Source organism: Lagopus leucura, unplaced genomic scaffold (genome assembly GCF_019238085.1).
Source record: "Lagopus leucura isolate 7727_CA_CO unplaced genomic scaffold, USGS_WTPT01 Super-Scaffold_1, whole genome shotgun sequence".
NCBI lineage: Eukaryota > Metazoa > Chordata > Aves > Galliformes > Phasianidae > Lagopus > Lagopus leucura.
The window spans coordinates 20412363-20426280 of NW_024962250.1; the positions used below are offsets into that span (position 1 = coordinate 20412363).

The following is a 13918-nucleotide window of genomic DNA, read 5'->3' on the forward strand; positions in this document are numbered from 1 at the left end:
AGCGCCTGCAATAATTATTTGCTATTACTTGTGCATTTATAGATACAATAACAAAAGTTCTGAGTGTTACAAGTGTTTTTGTTTAAATCAGTTGTGGAAAATTTCATTGACTTACTGGGAAAGTTCCATTTTACAGACATGATTTCAAGCCTAAATTATTTCAACAGATTTGCATATTCCTTGAATGCGTATTTCTATCTCTGCTTGAATGATGAAAAATTGCCATTCTTGTAATTTACATGAATATATCTATTTAAAAATTAAGCTGTTCTCCAAAACAAAGAGTCTATAGTGAATCATTTTTATCACATGAAAAAATTCCAAAACCCCAAAGATTACACAGCAGGAAATCAATAAAATTACACCAACACTTAGAAAGAAATAAGAGCAAGTAGAATATTATAGATTGTATAGAATTTCCCACAGAATTAAAATGGTGATTGTACAGCACCTTCACACAAGGATTACAAAATGAATTTGTGAATAAATTGTGAGCTTGTTCTATCAAAAGGGGTTTTTGGCACTTCCATTTGACAATGACAATTTTAACAAGTTTTCATTTACTTTCATTTCCTTGCTCATTTTCAGTGAAGAGGTAATAAGTAAACACAACTCTGCTCTGCAGCTGAAATAAGAAAGGCTGCTTTTCCATTGTCTGTCAGATGGAGTGGACAAAATCTTTCTTTGTGAGTAATGGATGGGGTCCCTGTTTGTTTCAGTACGGTTTCACACATTTCCCCTACGTAATTTGAGATATTTTATCCTGCACAGCTGTACATAGTAAAGGAAACTGCTGCAAACAACAGCATATTTCTTCACTGTGTGGAAATTTCTTTTAAGATTATTTTTGTGTCCAGCCAAACTAAATTATTCCAAAATGCTTTCTTGCTTAAATATAGTGATATTTATCATTCATCTTCAAGTGCTGTGATTTTGTAGGTGCTAAATGTAAAGAGAATAAATAGAACTCTCAACACTGTGGAAGTTTGGAAGTTTCCCTGTGGAAGTTTCATGATCATTTCTCTGAAGAAAATACAGTCTCCCTATAAAACAGATCTGCATACTCGGAACCGCATAGGACAGTTTTGGCTGAGATCAAGAGGGCTGATATCTGAAAACTGCAAACTAGCAAATTCTTTGACAATATCCCCCATAACATTCTCATGGAGAAGCTGGCTGCCCACGGTGTGGATGGCCATACACTCCGCTGGGTGAAGCACTGTCTGGATGGCTGGGCCCAAAGAGTTGTGGTCAATGGAGTTAAATCCAGTTGGCTGCCAGTCACAAGCGGTGTCCCCCAAGGCTCAGTAATGGGCATCTTTTGTTTAACATCTTTATTAACAATCTTGATGAGGGGATTGAGAGGATTGAGTGCACCCTCATTAAGTTTGCAGACCAAATCGGGAGGAAGTGTTGATCTGCCTGAGGGGAGAAGGGCACTACAGAGGGACCTGGACAGACTGGAGGCCAAGGTAAACTTCAATAGTTTCAGTACAGCCAAGTGTTGGGTCCTGCACTTTGGTCACAACAATCCCAGGCAACCCTACAGGCTTGGGGAAGAGTGGCTGGAAAGGTTCCTGATGGGAAGGGACCTTGATGTACTGATGGACAGTTGGCTGAATATGAGCCAGCACTGTGCCCAGGTGGCCAAGAAGGCCAATGGCATCCTGGCTTATATCAGGAATGGTGTGGTGAGCAGGACTAGGGAAGTAATCCTGCCTCTGTACTCATCATTGGTGAGGCCTCACCTTGAGCACTGTGTTCAGTTTTGGGCACCTCAGTACAGAAAGGACATTGAGGTGCTGAAGCAGGTCCAAAGAAGGTCAACAAGGCTTGTGAAGGGCTTGGAGAATGTGCCCTATGAGTAGAGACTGAAGGAACTGGGGCTGTTTAGTCTAGGGAAAAGGAGGCTCAAGGGAGACCTTATTGCTCCAATACCTGAAAAGTGCTTACAGTGAGAGGGGGGTTAGTCTCTACCCAGTGGGGACAGGTGACAGGACGAGGGGAAATGGCCTTAAGGCTATCTCAACTTAACCTACCAGGGTAAGTTTCGGTTGGATATCAGGAAACACTTCTATACAGAAAGAGTAGTCAAGCACAAGAATAGGCTCTCCAGGGAGCTGGTTGAGTCACCACACCTGGATGAGTTTAAAAACCGTTTGGATGTGGTGCTCAGGGATATGATTTAGCAGAGGGTTGTTAGTTAGTGTAGTATGGTTAGGTTTTGGTTGGACTCAGTGATCTTTAAGGTCTTTCCCAACCTGAGCAATTCTACAATTCTGTGATTCTATGAAGGATGCTATATTGGCTACAATGTCTGCAGCTGTAATTGTATATCAATTTTCTCCTCAGAAGTTACATCTGAAATTATACAAATCTTGCAAAGGTGAGATAATCACAGTGAAATCAGTTCTGTTACTGGGGTTGTAAGCAGAACAATTAATGTTTTCAAATGCCATGAATCTCCATGGGAATCCATTCACAGATTCATGCTTCCTTCCCTTTAAAGAAACACAAAGTGTCCTGCTTGTTCTGGTGTGCTATAATAATGACTAGCATCTCAGTCAGAAGAAATGTTTTTCCCCTGAATGGAATGTCTATTACCATGAAACCTCAGAGACAAGACCCAATTAATATAATAATCAATGCTCAGCAAGGTAATAGAAACATAGCAAATTAATTATTTCCTTCAAGGTGAGGAGTTGAACTTACTTGCTTTTTAATGCAACAGGTTTTTGTATTGGATCATGCACTGTAGCATAGAATGATGTAATATTATCTGGGGAGTATAGTAGGTGACTGTGAGGCATTCCATTGGGATGTGACGCAGCAGGACCTCCCCAGCTCTGTGATTGATGTATGGCACATGCTTTAAGGGCGTAGATGATAAGCACATAGGGTATATAAACTAGGTTTTACGTGTAATAAACACCATTTTGTTGTTCATTCATATTGCTGTATACGTGCAGTTATTTTAGGTCCTGACCTGATTAGGGTTAGTAGCGTGGAAGGCAATACGACAGCTATTGTTTTGCTGGCTAGAACAGAATATACAACTCCCTAATTATTTAGAAATAGTCAAGTTAATCAAGTAGTAAAATAATATTATATTCAGATATCATATCTGCTCTGCTTCAGGCAGGTTTTAACTAGGCCTGATTAAATTCTTTTAAATATATTTTGTCTGTGATGATCTTTACAGCAAAAATATATTCAGCCACACCTACTGCTGTGGCAACTTTCCCCCAAGTAATTTTCCTAAGGGAGGCAACGATTAAAATTGAGATCCCAGCTACTGATACATCAATTCAAACCCAGTTAATTAAAGTCAATAAAATTACTCAGATTTGGAAATGTGTATATGAAATCATAATCTGGCACTATATCTTACGTTGTTTGCTAGACTAGCCTCATTTTTGAGAACATGCTGTATTCAACCTTCAGCTCTTCTGAGAAAATACTGGCATAGAGCAGTTTGTTGTATGATTTTGACAGGTAATTGATTTCAATAATGGTACTCTGTTTTGTTTATCAATCACTGCACTAGAAAAAGTGATGAAGTGAGGAGAATTGCAATGCAACAGAGCTTTTGTCAACCATTTTGTTTTAATATTTTCTGCAAATAAATCTGAAATAAATGCATCTAGATTGAGAGACAAAGGGCCATTTGTGTGTTCACTAAGCCACAGCTTGACACTTTCTCTAATGAATTTGGTTTAAAACATCTGTTTCTACAGAATATATGTTAACTTCTCAATTAATTGTAAAGTTCAAAAGACAAAATTGTCCTTTTAGGAGAAAATGCTTTCTAACGTACCATAATAATGAATCACTCCCATCTGTCAATTTGCACTGGATTTTCAACCATAACTAACAATAATGTAAGTTTACACACTCTGCTAAAGTAAAATGATAATCAGAATCGTGCCATCTCAGATACAACAGCTGTATTAAAATGAAAACACTTTAGAATATGTTGACATTCATTGCAAAGTTAAAATCTCTGCTGACTCACAGCTGACTCCAGTGATATCTCTCATAGAGCAAGACAGAATTTACATCTGAGTGGTTTAAGTGGCCCAAAATTTTCTGTCTTAATAAAAAAAGTAATGAAAAATGTATGACTCCCAAAAATGTGCAACCTATATAGGTACTGAATGATTTATAACAAAACTGTAACAGATTACAATTCAACTGACTACTGAAAATATATCATATTTTGCTAGTTTGTAGAAATAAATGGTTGTAAAAGAGCATTCCATCTTTAAGTTCTCAGCAAGATTTATTAAACATTTGGTTTGAATGTTGTATAGGGTATCTGTAGTTTGAACAGGAGACACATAACCAAATTATTCAGTGGAACATCATCAACATGACTCAGTCTACCAAAATTCTTTTGAATTTCCTGAATTTTCACAACATATAAAAATTAGAGATATTTCACAGCCTACTACAGCAGTGTAGCAACGAAAATTTGAAGGATTTGATGAAAATTATTCATGTATTTCCCAGGTTTTAAAATATATAATACTATATCCTAAGATTATTTTTAGTGTCTTGATGGCTTCCTTTACTCTTCTCACAACAACCCAGGCATGGTGACACTAGAAAAAATACATCTTGATTGACAGCAAATGTATTTGCCTTGTGAGCCATTTCTAGGGTCCTTCCAGGTGGGAGACTTTGACATTCAAGGTCAGGCTGGATGGGTTCTGAGCAACCTGAATCCAGCGGTAGATGTCCTTGTTTATTGCAGGGTAGTATGAGTAGACAATCTTTAAAAAGGTCCCATCCAAGTCAAGCAATTCTATTATTCTATGAATTTCAGGGCAGGAAGTGCTCTATCAGCTAGTATAAAAGTGAATGTACTTGTCTGGAGTTCAAACCACAAGGTTTTGTGGCTGCGATTTATACAGTCTATTTGATTTCTGTTGCACATCTCTCCAAAATTACCTTCCATTAACATAAGCAGAGGAATGGGATGAGCTGTACCTGAGATGCCTAGCCACAACCCAAAGGAATGACCATGTGCAGCCTCCTTCATCACTTGTCCTTTCACCTTGCTTCTGCGCTGCTATAGGCTTTGCTCATATCATGGTGTGCATCCTAGGCAGACCTACAGCTTGTGTTGAGATGATCAAGCTGCCTTTCCCCTTCTTGTGGCAGGACCCTTATAATCACAAACTGAGACCACTGGTCTATTCATTACAGAGAAATCTTTAGGTTAAAAATGCAACCATAAAAAAAAAAAAAAAAAAAAAAAGAAATCTAAGCATGTTTTCATATTAGAGTTTATATGTATCAGAATTTCTTCTTTACAAGATATTTCTACTGTCATCTATTTCTTTCATTTTGTGAGGCTGAAATGAGCAAGTGCTGATATTTATAATGGTATTATATCATTGTTTGGATAATAAAGTACATTATTTCTATTGAAGCATTGCTTCTTTATTGTGTAGTTAAGGTTTGAAATATCACTTTTGAATCATGAGCAGTAGAGGACTGAATGTTGGTAAAGATCTAGAATTTATCAGTAAAATATAAGCACTGTGATAGCAAAATTTGTTCAAATGACAAGGCAGGCAATCAAACAACTTCTTTTTGGAAAATGGAAGCATTCTCTAAAATGAATGTAATTTTCCCTATCTGTGGAAAGGAGACATAGAAGTCTGTAAATGTTATAAATTGTGCACCTGGCACTTCATTATAATAATGACTACAATAATGTTTTGTTTTTCTGGGCATATGCATCAACGAGGTACGTGTACCATGCCTAATGAGTTTTGTACTTCTGCAGGAGTAACAGTTCACAGGTAACTGATTTTGAATATTTGCAGTAAGAAAGAACACTGCCCACATTTATTTTCATAGAACAGTTCTTACTGATCATCTGGTGCAGGGCCTAGCCAACTGCTTGCATTGATTAAAATGGGACAAATGAAAAAGAAAGTGTCTAAAATACCTCCATGAGTGACTGTGTTTATGCATATGCAGATAAAATGGAGGGCAATGCGGACAAGAACTTATATTTTGTGCTGATGACATTGCTATCAATCAGTCTCAAAATCAATCCTTTGTGCTCTTATCTTCACAGAGAGCAATACAAAAGCATTCAGATTCATAATGAAGCTACTGTTAAATGCCAATTTATAACAATGCGAAACAAGGAAATTCTTTAAGCAACATTCTGTACATAAATATTCCTTAAAATAAATGCTCACGTAAACAAAAATTGGATTATAGTTGAACTATAGGTTTTCAAAAAGACTGAAGTGCTGCAATCAACCAGATGTTCTTGCTGATGGGTTTGCAGTTATTTACTTAAGCTCCTCCTCATGTCAGTGACTGAAAGCTGATTCACATTCTCCCAGAATATAAATTTTAATGAATATCATTCTCCAGCTGAATTTATGTAATTGTGGAACAGTGGCAGATAGCATGCTGCAAATAAAGATTCTGCATGGTGTAGTTAAATATAAATCTTTTCACTGTATGCTGGAAGTTCTGATGCTAGCACATGAGAATATACAATCTCTGAAACCCAAATTGTGCGGATAAAGTTTCTCAAGAAAATTTGCATGACATCCCCAGGTGCTCTAACATCTAGCTAGTCATATACTGTGATGATCCTTAGAGTGTTAATATCGTTTGCAAAGGTGACTCAGTAAAGGCATTTCTACATTTGAACATAAACACAAAAAGAACTCAAGATGACCAAAAGCCACAAAGAATATAGTTCAAATAGAACTACATGCAATCACTAACAACTGAATGGGGTGTTTTTTTTTTTTTTTTTTTTTTTAATTATTATTATTTGCGGGGAGGTATTGGTTTTTTATCTTAAACTGATAAATTTCTGGGTAAAACTTCATATAGATCCTTACTCTCTTTTCTTCTTGGTCACAGAAGAAAAGGAAACGGTTTGCTTAAGGCATCTGCAAAAGGGTGCGTTTGTGAAACAGAATGCCTATAACAAGGTGCCAAAGAGCACACATTTGTTCCTTTGCTGCGCCAAGGTGTATATAGCCTGGAAGTGATGACTGACATGAGGAAAATCACACAATCAGCAAGATTACATGTGTGTGTTGGAATAGCTATTGGTGATACTGGGTTGTAATGAACTGATTTTGTATATCTGCATATTAAAGTGGTGGGTAGTGATAACATGTCTAATTGTGAGGGTGGAAAGACAGTGATAATGGGATTTGTGAACTGTAGGAGGTGATGGGTATGCATGATAAAAAGAGTAGGTAGCGAGGACGCAAGTGTGATGCTGAGCATAGTGGTGTTAGGGGCATATGCATTGTGGTGACATTTATGTGGCATGGACCTGCTGTTTTTGGAAAAGTAGGCAGTACTCATAGGTGAGTTCATGTAAAGAAGCAGATTGGTCTCCATAAAGGTGAGATGTCCTCACACATACAAATAGCTGCAATAGACAGAATAAGCAGATATTGGTTTTGTTTTTCTCTTTTGCATATGTATGTGCTGAGGGAGTGTTGATTGAGTAAGCAAGTGTGGTGCACGTGTTAGTGAGTAACTGTGTCTGGTTCATACAGAACTAGGTGGTGGTTGTGTTTGGAAGCTGGCAAAATGGTTATATGTAAATATAAGAGCAGACTGCATGGAGTGATTGCATGTATGGAGCAAAGACACCTAATGCCTGGAAGAAGGTGTGGATATGAAGGTGACCAGTGTTTGCCTGGAGTGCTGAAATGTGGTTCTAGGGCATGCTGATGGTGTTAATGTGTGTTTGGAGCTGGTGGCATGGATGAGGTGCATGAGGAATCAGTGTCTGACTGGGCATGACAGCATGAGTAGTGATTGGTTTTGACTGCATTTGTCAGTCAGGATTAGGGTCCATGTATGAAACAGCACAGTAAGGGTCAGTGTGTAGAAGTAGTTTTTTGCTGCACATCCCAGTCAGGGATATGCATGTAAGGGGTGTGTGTGTTTGTGTGTAGCAGTGGTGATTTAGCATGTGATGGTTCCATTTGAAGTGATACCATCAATGGAAGCAGTATGTGAGGGGACAGAAGAGTGGACAGATGGTATGCTTGTGTGGCAGCATAGCTGGGATGTTCTTGGCACCATCATGGTGCAGATAGCGATGGTGAATATTGGTGCTCAGAGCCAGAAGGTGTGCTAGGGAGTGAGAATAGGACAGGGCTCAGGACATAACATGCAGAGCATGGCAAGGCTCTGAAGTATGGGATGCCACTTACATGTGATGTCTGACGATGGAGGTGAGATAGAATGAGGTGGAGAGCATGGAGCTGTGTGATGGTGAGAGGCGCAGGCATTGCAGGTTCCAGGCAGTGCTCAGCCCCAGGTTGTGGAGTACGTATTCAGTGCCGTGCGTGGTGGTAGCTCTGTGGGGTGGGCAGTGTGGAAGGTGCAGGACGAGGAGAACACAGCAGCTGTGGGGGAATGAAAACTGCCTGTCTACCCATGACCCAGGCTTTTATTCTAGAGAAGGAATCATGGTCCTTCTGCTCGGGGTGCCCCCGGACCCAGATGTCATGGCGCACGGAGGGGCAGGAGGCTGACTTCATTGGAGCCAGTGAACAGAGGGAGAGCAACTCATGATGAAAAGAGGCAATACAGCGTAGGGCAGGGGCAGTGCAAGCAGCCCGGGGCGGGGGGGGGGGGCGGTTAGGAGGCGGGAGGTGGGAAGGGACACCCACTAACGTCTCCTCCCGCATTTTTTTCTTTCCCTCCTCCTTTCGTAGCCGGTGACGCGCCGCTGCCTATTAATCATTCACCAGCCGGGGAGCAGCGATTCCTGCGCTCGGAGCTCGGCGGCCGCCTCCGTCCGTCCCCGCGCCCGCGCCCGGAGCACCGCACCGGAGGGAGCCCGCCGGGAGCCCGCCGCGATGCTGCGCCCGGCGAGCGGCCGGAGCCAGCCGTGCTGAGCAGGAGCGAGGAGATCCGGGCGGGGTATGCTCCCCGATGGCACCTGCACCAGGCTCCCGGGCGGTGCAGGCAGCCACAGCGGCGGCAGCCACAGCGGAGCCAGCGGCGCTTTGGAGGAGGCGGCGGCGAGGGGCATGGACTCGGGCGGCAGGAACTCCTCTGGTGCCCCGAACAGCACCCTGAGCGAGTCCCAGGGCAGCGCCATCCTCATCTCTTTCATCTACTCTGTGGTGTGCCTGGTGGGGCTGTGTGGCAACTCCATGGTCATCTACGTGATCCTACGCTATGCCAAGATGAAGACAGCCACCAACATCTACATCCTTAACTTGGCCATTGCAGACGAGCTGCTGATGCTTAGTGTTCCCTTCCTGGTCACTTCCACCTTGCTGCACCACTGGCCATTTGGCTCTCTGCTCTGCCGCCTGGTGCTCAGTGTGGATGCCATCAACATGTTCACCAGTATCTACTGCCTGACTGTGCTCAGTGTGGACCGCTACATCGCTGTGGTGCACCCCATCAAGGCGGCCAGGTACCGCCGGCCCACCGTGGCTAAGATGGTCAACCTCGGTGTTTGGGTGCTTTCCATCCTCATCATCCTGCCCATCATCATCTTCTCCAATACAGCAGCCAACAGTGATGGAACGGTGGCTTGCAACATGCTCATGCCAGAGCCCACCCAGAGGTGGCTGGTGGTCTTTGTGGTCTACACCTTTCTGATGGGCTTCTTGCTACCAGTGGTGGCCATCTGCCTCTGTTACATCCTCATCATTGCCAAGATGCGCATGGTGGCCCTGAAGGCTGGCTGGCAGCAACGCAAACGCTCGGAGCGCAAGATCACCCTCATGGTCATGATGGTGGTGATGGTCTTTGTCATCTGTTGGATGCCCTTCTACATTGTGCAGCTGGTCAATGTCTTTGTAGAGCAGGATGACGCTACCATCAGCCAGCTCTCCGTCATCTTGGGCTATGCCAATAGCTGTGCCAACCCCATCCTCTATGGCTTTCTCTCAGACAATTTCAAGCGATCCTTCCAGAGACTGCTCTGCCTCAGTTGGATGGACAATGCTGCAGAGGAACCCATTGACTACTATGCCACTGCCCTCAAAAGCAGGGCATACAGCGTGGAGGACTTTCCCCCGGACAACTTGGAGTCAGGGAGCATGTACAGGAATGGCACGTGCACCTCCAGAATTACTACGCTCTGAGGAAGCATTCTTGCCCCCTGCCCCACCACCCCCCAGCAGGAGGGTGAGCGGAGCCAGTCTGTGGCATGGGGAGGCTGGGAGGGAGGGGGTTTTGATCCAGCCTACTAACAGCAGTGTTTGGGAGAAGAGGAAGAAAAGAAAACCCCATGTCCTTGGTGTGCTGCCCCATTCCCCTTGCCTCCTTTGAAACTGGGTGCATTTGCTGATGCTTTGACACCCCCTTAGTAAACTGCCATGCATAGCATCTGGCAGCCAGGCTCTGCTAGCCCTGTCTGTCTGACAAGCAGGTCCAACAACAACTCTCCCCTTCTGTACAGGTCCCCTCTCCTTCCCATAGCTGGTGAGACCCCCTGCCACTGAGCAGAGCCTGCTTCAGGTCGGGTTCAGACCCCCTTGACCAGTAGCAAACCTGCCCAGCATCCATGGGTAGGCACCTGCCAGTCAGAGAGCAGAAAAGCTGGGAAAGGTCCCTCCTGAACACATCTGCCCTCTCCCAGAAAGCAGTCTCTCCCTGTTTCCCCATGAGGAAAAAAAAAAAAAAAAAAAAAAAAAAAAAGGGAGCAAAAAGGCTCCAAGAAAAGGAGCAGCTTTTGCTCTGCAGACAGCTCCCACCTTCCTGGGGCTCAGGCTCTGTGCTGCGATCACAGGCAGCAAAGCAGAAAAGCCCTTCAGAAAGGAACCTGATTGTTGATTGTTGCAGTGCCTCAGAACTCACAGCAGGATGCCAGTAACAGGAGGTAATGGATCTGTGACCCACGGGGACAGAGCTGGGGGCAGGAGGAAGCCTTGTGCTGGGAGAGGTGCAAGTGCGTTCCTCCGCGTGATGGAATGTGCAAGTAATAAAGTTTTAGGGGAGCACTAGACTGTAAAGTTATTGTCTTGCACTGCTCCACTGGCCATGAAACAGTGATGAAGGGACTGAGACAGTTTTCAATGACCTGAGTGGCCACAAAGTCACTTTAACTGACATGGAAAAAGGGGATTTTATTCAAAATCTCCACCAGGCTCTTAAATAAATACTTGACAGAAAAGTAGCTGTTTGACAATAGCTATTAGCCTAGCTCCAGTTTCTTCTGTTGCACTATAAAGAGGGTTTCATAAGTTGCCAATGTAATATACTGGCCCAGAGCTTCAAAATGTTTCATTTCTGAGAAGCGTTGGTTTTAGTGTGTCAGATGTCTTTTTATTTGATTTTTTTATTCTTGTTACTGTGCTGTGAACGTGTTTCTCTGAAGCAATTTATGCTGTGTACTTATGTCTGTGGTGACTACCTGCAAGAGTGCTTTTAAAAGGGGCAATGCTCAAGAAGGCTTCTTTTCAGAGAAAAAGGTTGTGACTTTTTCTAATTCTTTCATCTACATTGTCTCTCCCTGGAAAAACTTTCTTGAATTTTCCCTTTTTTTCCTCCTCTGAAACAATACTTTTCCCATAAACAAATGAGGATTTACTGTTTGATAAATGACAGCTGATTAAACAAACCCTCTCTCCCTCCTCCCCTCATCCCAGCCGCACACACCAGGATGAACCATGTTGAAACAAGCAGCTCTGTCAGTTTGTTTTCTACCACCTGTATTGACAGTATCATACAGTGGCAGGTGTCCCAGTAGCTGTGACAAATCACTTTTCCAGCTCAGTGCTGTGGTGGTATTAATTATAACTGCTGAGAGTTTGAAGCAAGGGATTGGGAAAAATCCTGGGTAGCAGCACACCCGTACCCTGCGCTGGTAGAAGCGCACGCCATGCTGAGGGTGAGGCTGGCGGTGGAAGCATCCAGTACCTGGTGGTGGACATACTGCAGGTTCTTGTTAAACGGTACCTTTAACTTCGCTCAGCAGCAGTAACCAGGAGACTACTTTGTGCATTTCTTTCACCAAAAATTAGGTACTGTTAAATGAATGTATAAATTTAGTATTTCAAAGTTGTTTGATTCAAAGCCCATTGAAATGAGAGAAGAAATACTACTTCATTTCAGTGGACTCTGAGTCAGCCCTGTTTAGTTCCAAAATTGCTGATGTGGAAGCTGTTACATACTTATTAAAACATTTTGTGAAAAGCTTTAACAAGTGTACAGTTTATTTTCTTTTACTTCTCAGTGGACTTCATTTAAAGAAAACACACAAATATGAGTTTCAGTAATGATTTGCATACACATACGGGGAAAAATAGAGCCAAATCTCTCAATAAGCATATTTAACTTTCCTCAGAGACCAAACATCTGTCAAATGCCCCACGCTGCCACATGGTGCTATTTGTAGAACTTTACTTAGAAACTCACTCACAATCTCTTCAAAATGGTATACATTTCTTTTTTCACCCAGGCATCCTGCTATGCAGGATCAGATTAAACAAAGTCAGTCTTTGTTCTACTGCTGGGTTTGTTTAACATTAGGCACTATGAAGCAAAAGCAAAGGAGCGGTAATTCATATCTGATATTCAGCTTTGATGAGAAGGTGAGCCTGGTTTATCACTTAAAAAAAAAAAATCCACGTGAATAAAATTCTTCACCTTAAGTTGTTACGGATTTCTGCATGCCTTCCAGCACAGGCATTCTAATTTCAGTTCTCCCAGACAGAGAGCAGAGGGCTGCCCGCAGGCAGCAGAGCAGCTGGGATGCTGGTGGCACAGCAGATGGCAGGCTTTCCTGCGCAGAGCCACACAGCCAGCACTGCTGCTGAGGCACTGCCTGAAACATTCCATGTAGCTTCAGATGGGAACACAACCTGCTTATCCCAAACTAACAGCTCTTCCTCCTGTTTTTCACTCCAAGTTTTGACTTTGGAAATGGGAAAGGTGATCAAATGCTGCAAATCATTATTTCTTTGGTTTGGGAAACACATTCAGATTGTTCTGTATTATTACCCTAAATTTTAGGACATGTCTACCAGAAAATAGGTTGTCCTTGTGAAATAGCGCCACGTACCAGAAAACAAACTAAATGCTACTCAGTACTTTCCAAATATCAAATGAAACTCTATAAGATTTCATAAGAAAATTGTTATGTATTAATGCTTAATGCACTGAAAAAAAACAACAGTGCCATATTTCTTCAAGACATTTTGTCTCTTTCCACAGCCACAACAAAATTCATCTTCAAATAGGCAAACCATAACTTATAACTGTTAATGTGTTGCTGCATATTTCCCTAGGAGTTTAACATTTAAAATATCTTCACTTTCATACACCTCATCATCACAGAAATTGGTCCTCTGGTGCTGAATCCCAAGTAACTTTTGCTATGCTTTGTTTAATTTGTTTATGCTTTGCTCTGTTTAACTCTGCATAGCATGCGTTGAACTGAATCAGTTCCCCAATGCATAAAGAGCAAATGGCCTTCACATGGATTTTCCTAGTGCATACACCAGGTACCTCTGCAGCATTTTTCCACTCAGAGAAAGGCAAGTCTGAAATGACTCTTCTTTCTCACTAGAATTTCCAAGAAGTAATGTTAGATCTAGAAGTGCAAAAAAGAAGTTTTAAAGTCCTGCAACAAATGCAGAAAAATAATAATAATAATAATAAACTCAAACAAATAAACAACAAAAAAAGCCCACAATCAAATAAGCAAACAAATAAAACCACACAACCCAGAAAAAAAAAAAAAAAAAGCCTATCAAATAATCAATCCAGTGTTCTAGACTTCCTCCCCTAGAAACCTTACCTGACTCCAGGAATCTACAAACAACAATATTAACTAAATCTCTAGAGAAGAATAAAGTCTTTTTACTGCATTATAGATTCATGGCTTCCATCTGGAACGCAGAACCCCACTGGACTTATAACCACAAGCAAAGACACA

At 42.1% G+C, this 13918-nt stretch overlaps 1 protein-coding gene across 1 annotated transcript; it reads left to right on the plus strand.

Moving 5' to 3' along the window:
- The first annotated feature begins 8897 nt into the window (after positions 1–8897).
- On the plus strand, positions 8898–12181 carry SSTR1 (somatostatin receptor 1). The gene has a single exon (XM_042864934.1). It carries the CDS (start codon positions 8943–8945, stop codon positions 10119–10121), a length of 1179 nt encoding a protein of 392 aa, XP_042720868.1. The 5' UTR covers positions 8898–8942; the 3' UTR covers positions 10122–12181.
- Positions 12182–13918: the final 1737 nt, after the last annotated feature.

What these genes read in the sequence shown, in the direction of transcription:
- SSTR1 (XM_042864934.1), top strand. Translation starts at nt 8,943, where the DNA reads ATGCTCCCCGATGGCACCTGCACCAGGCTCCCGGGCGGTGCAGGCAGC.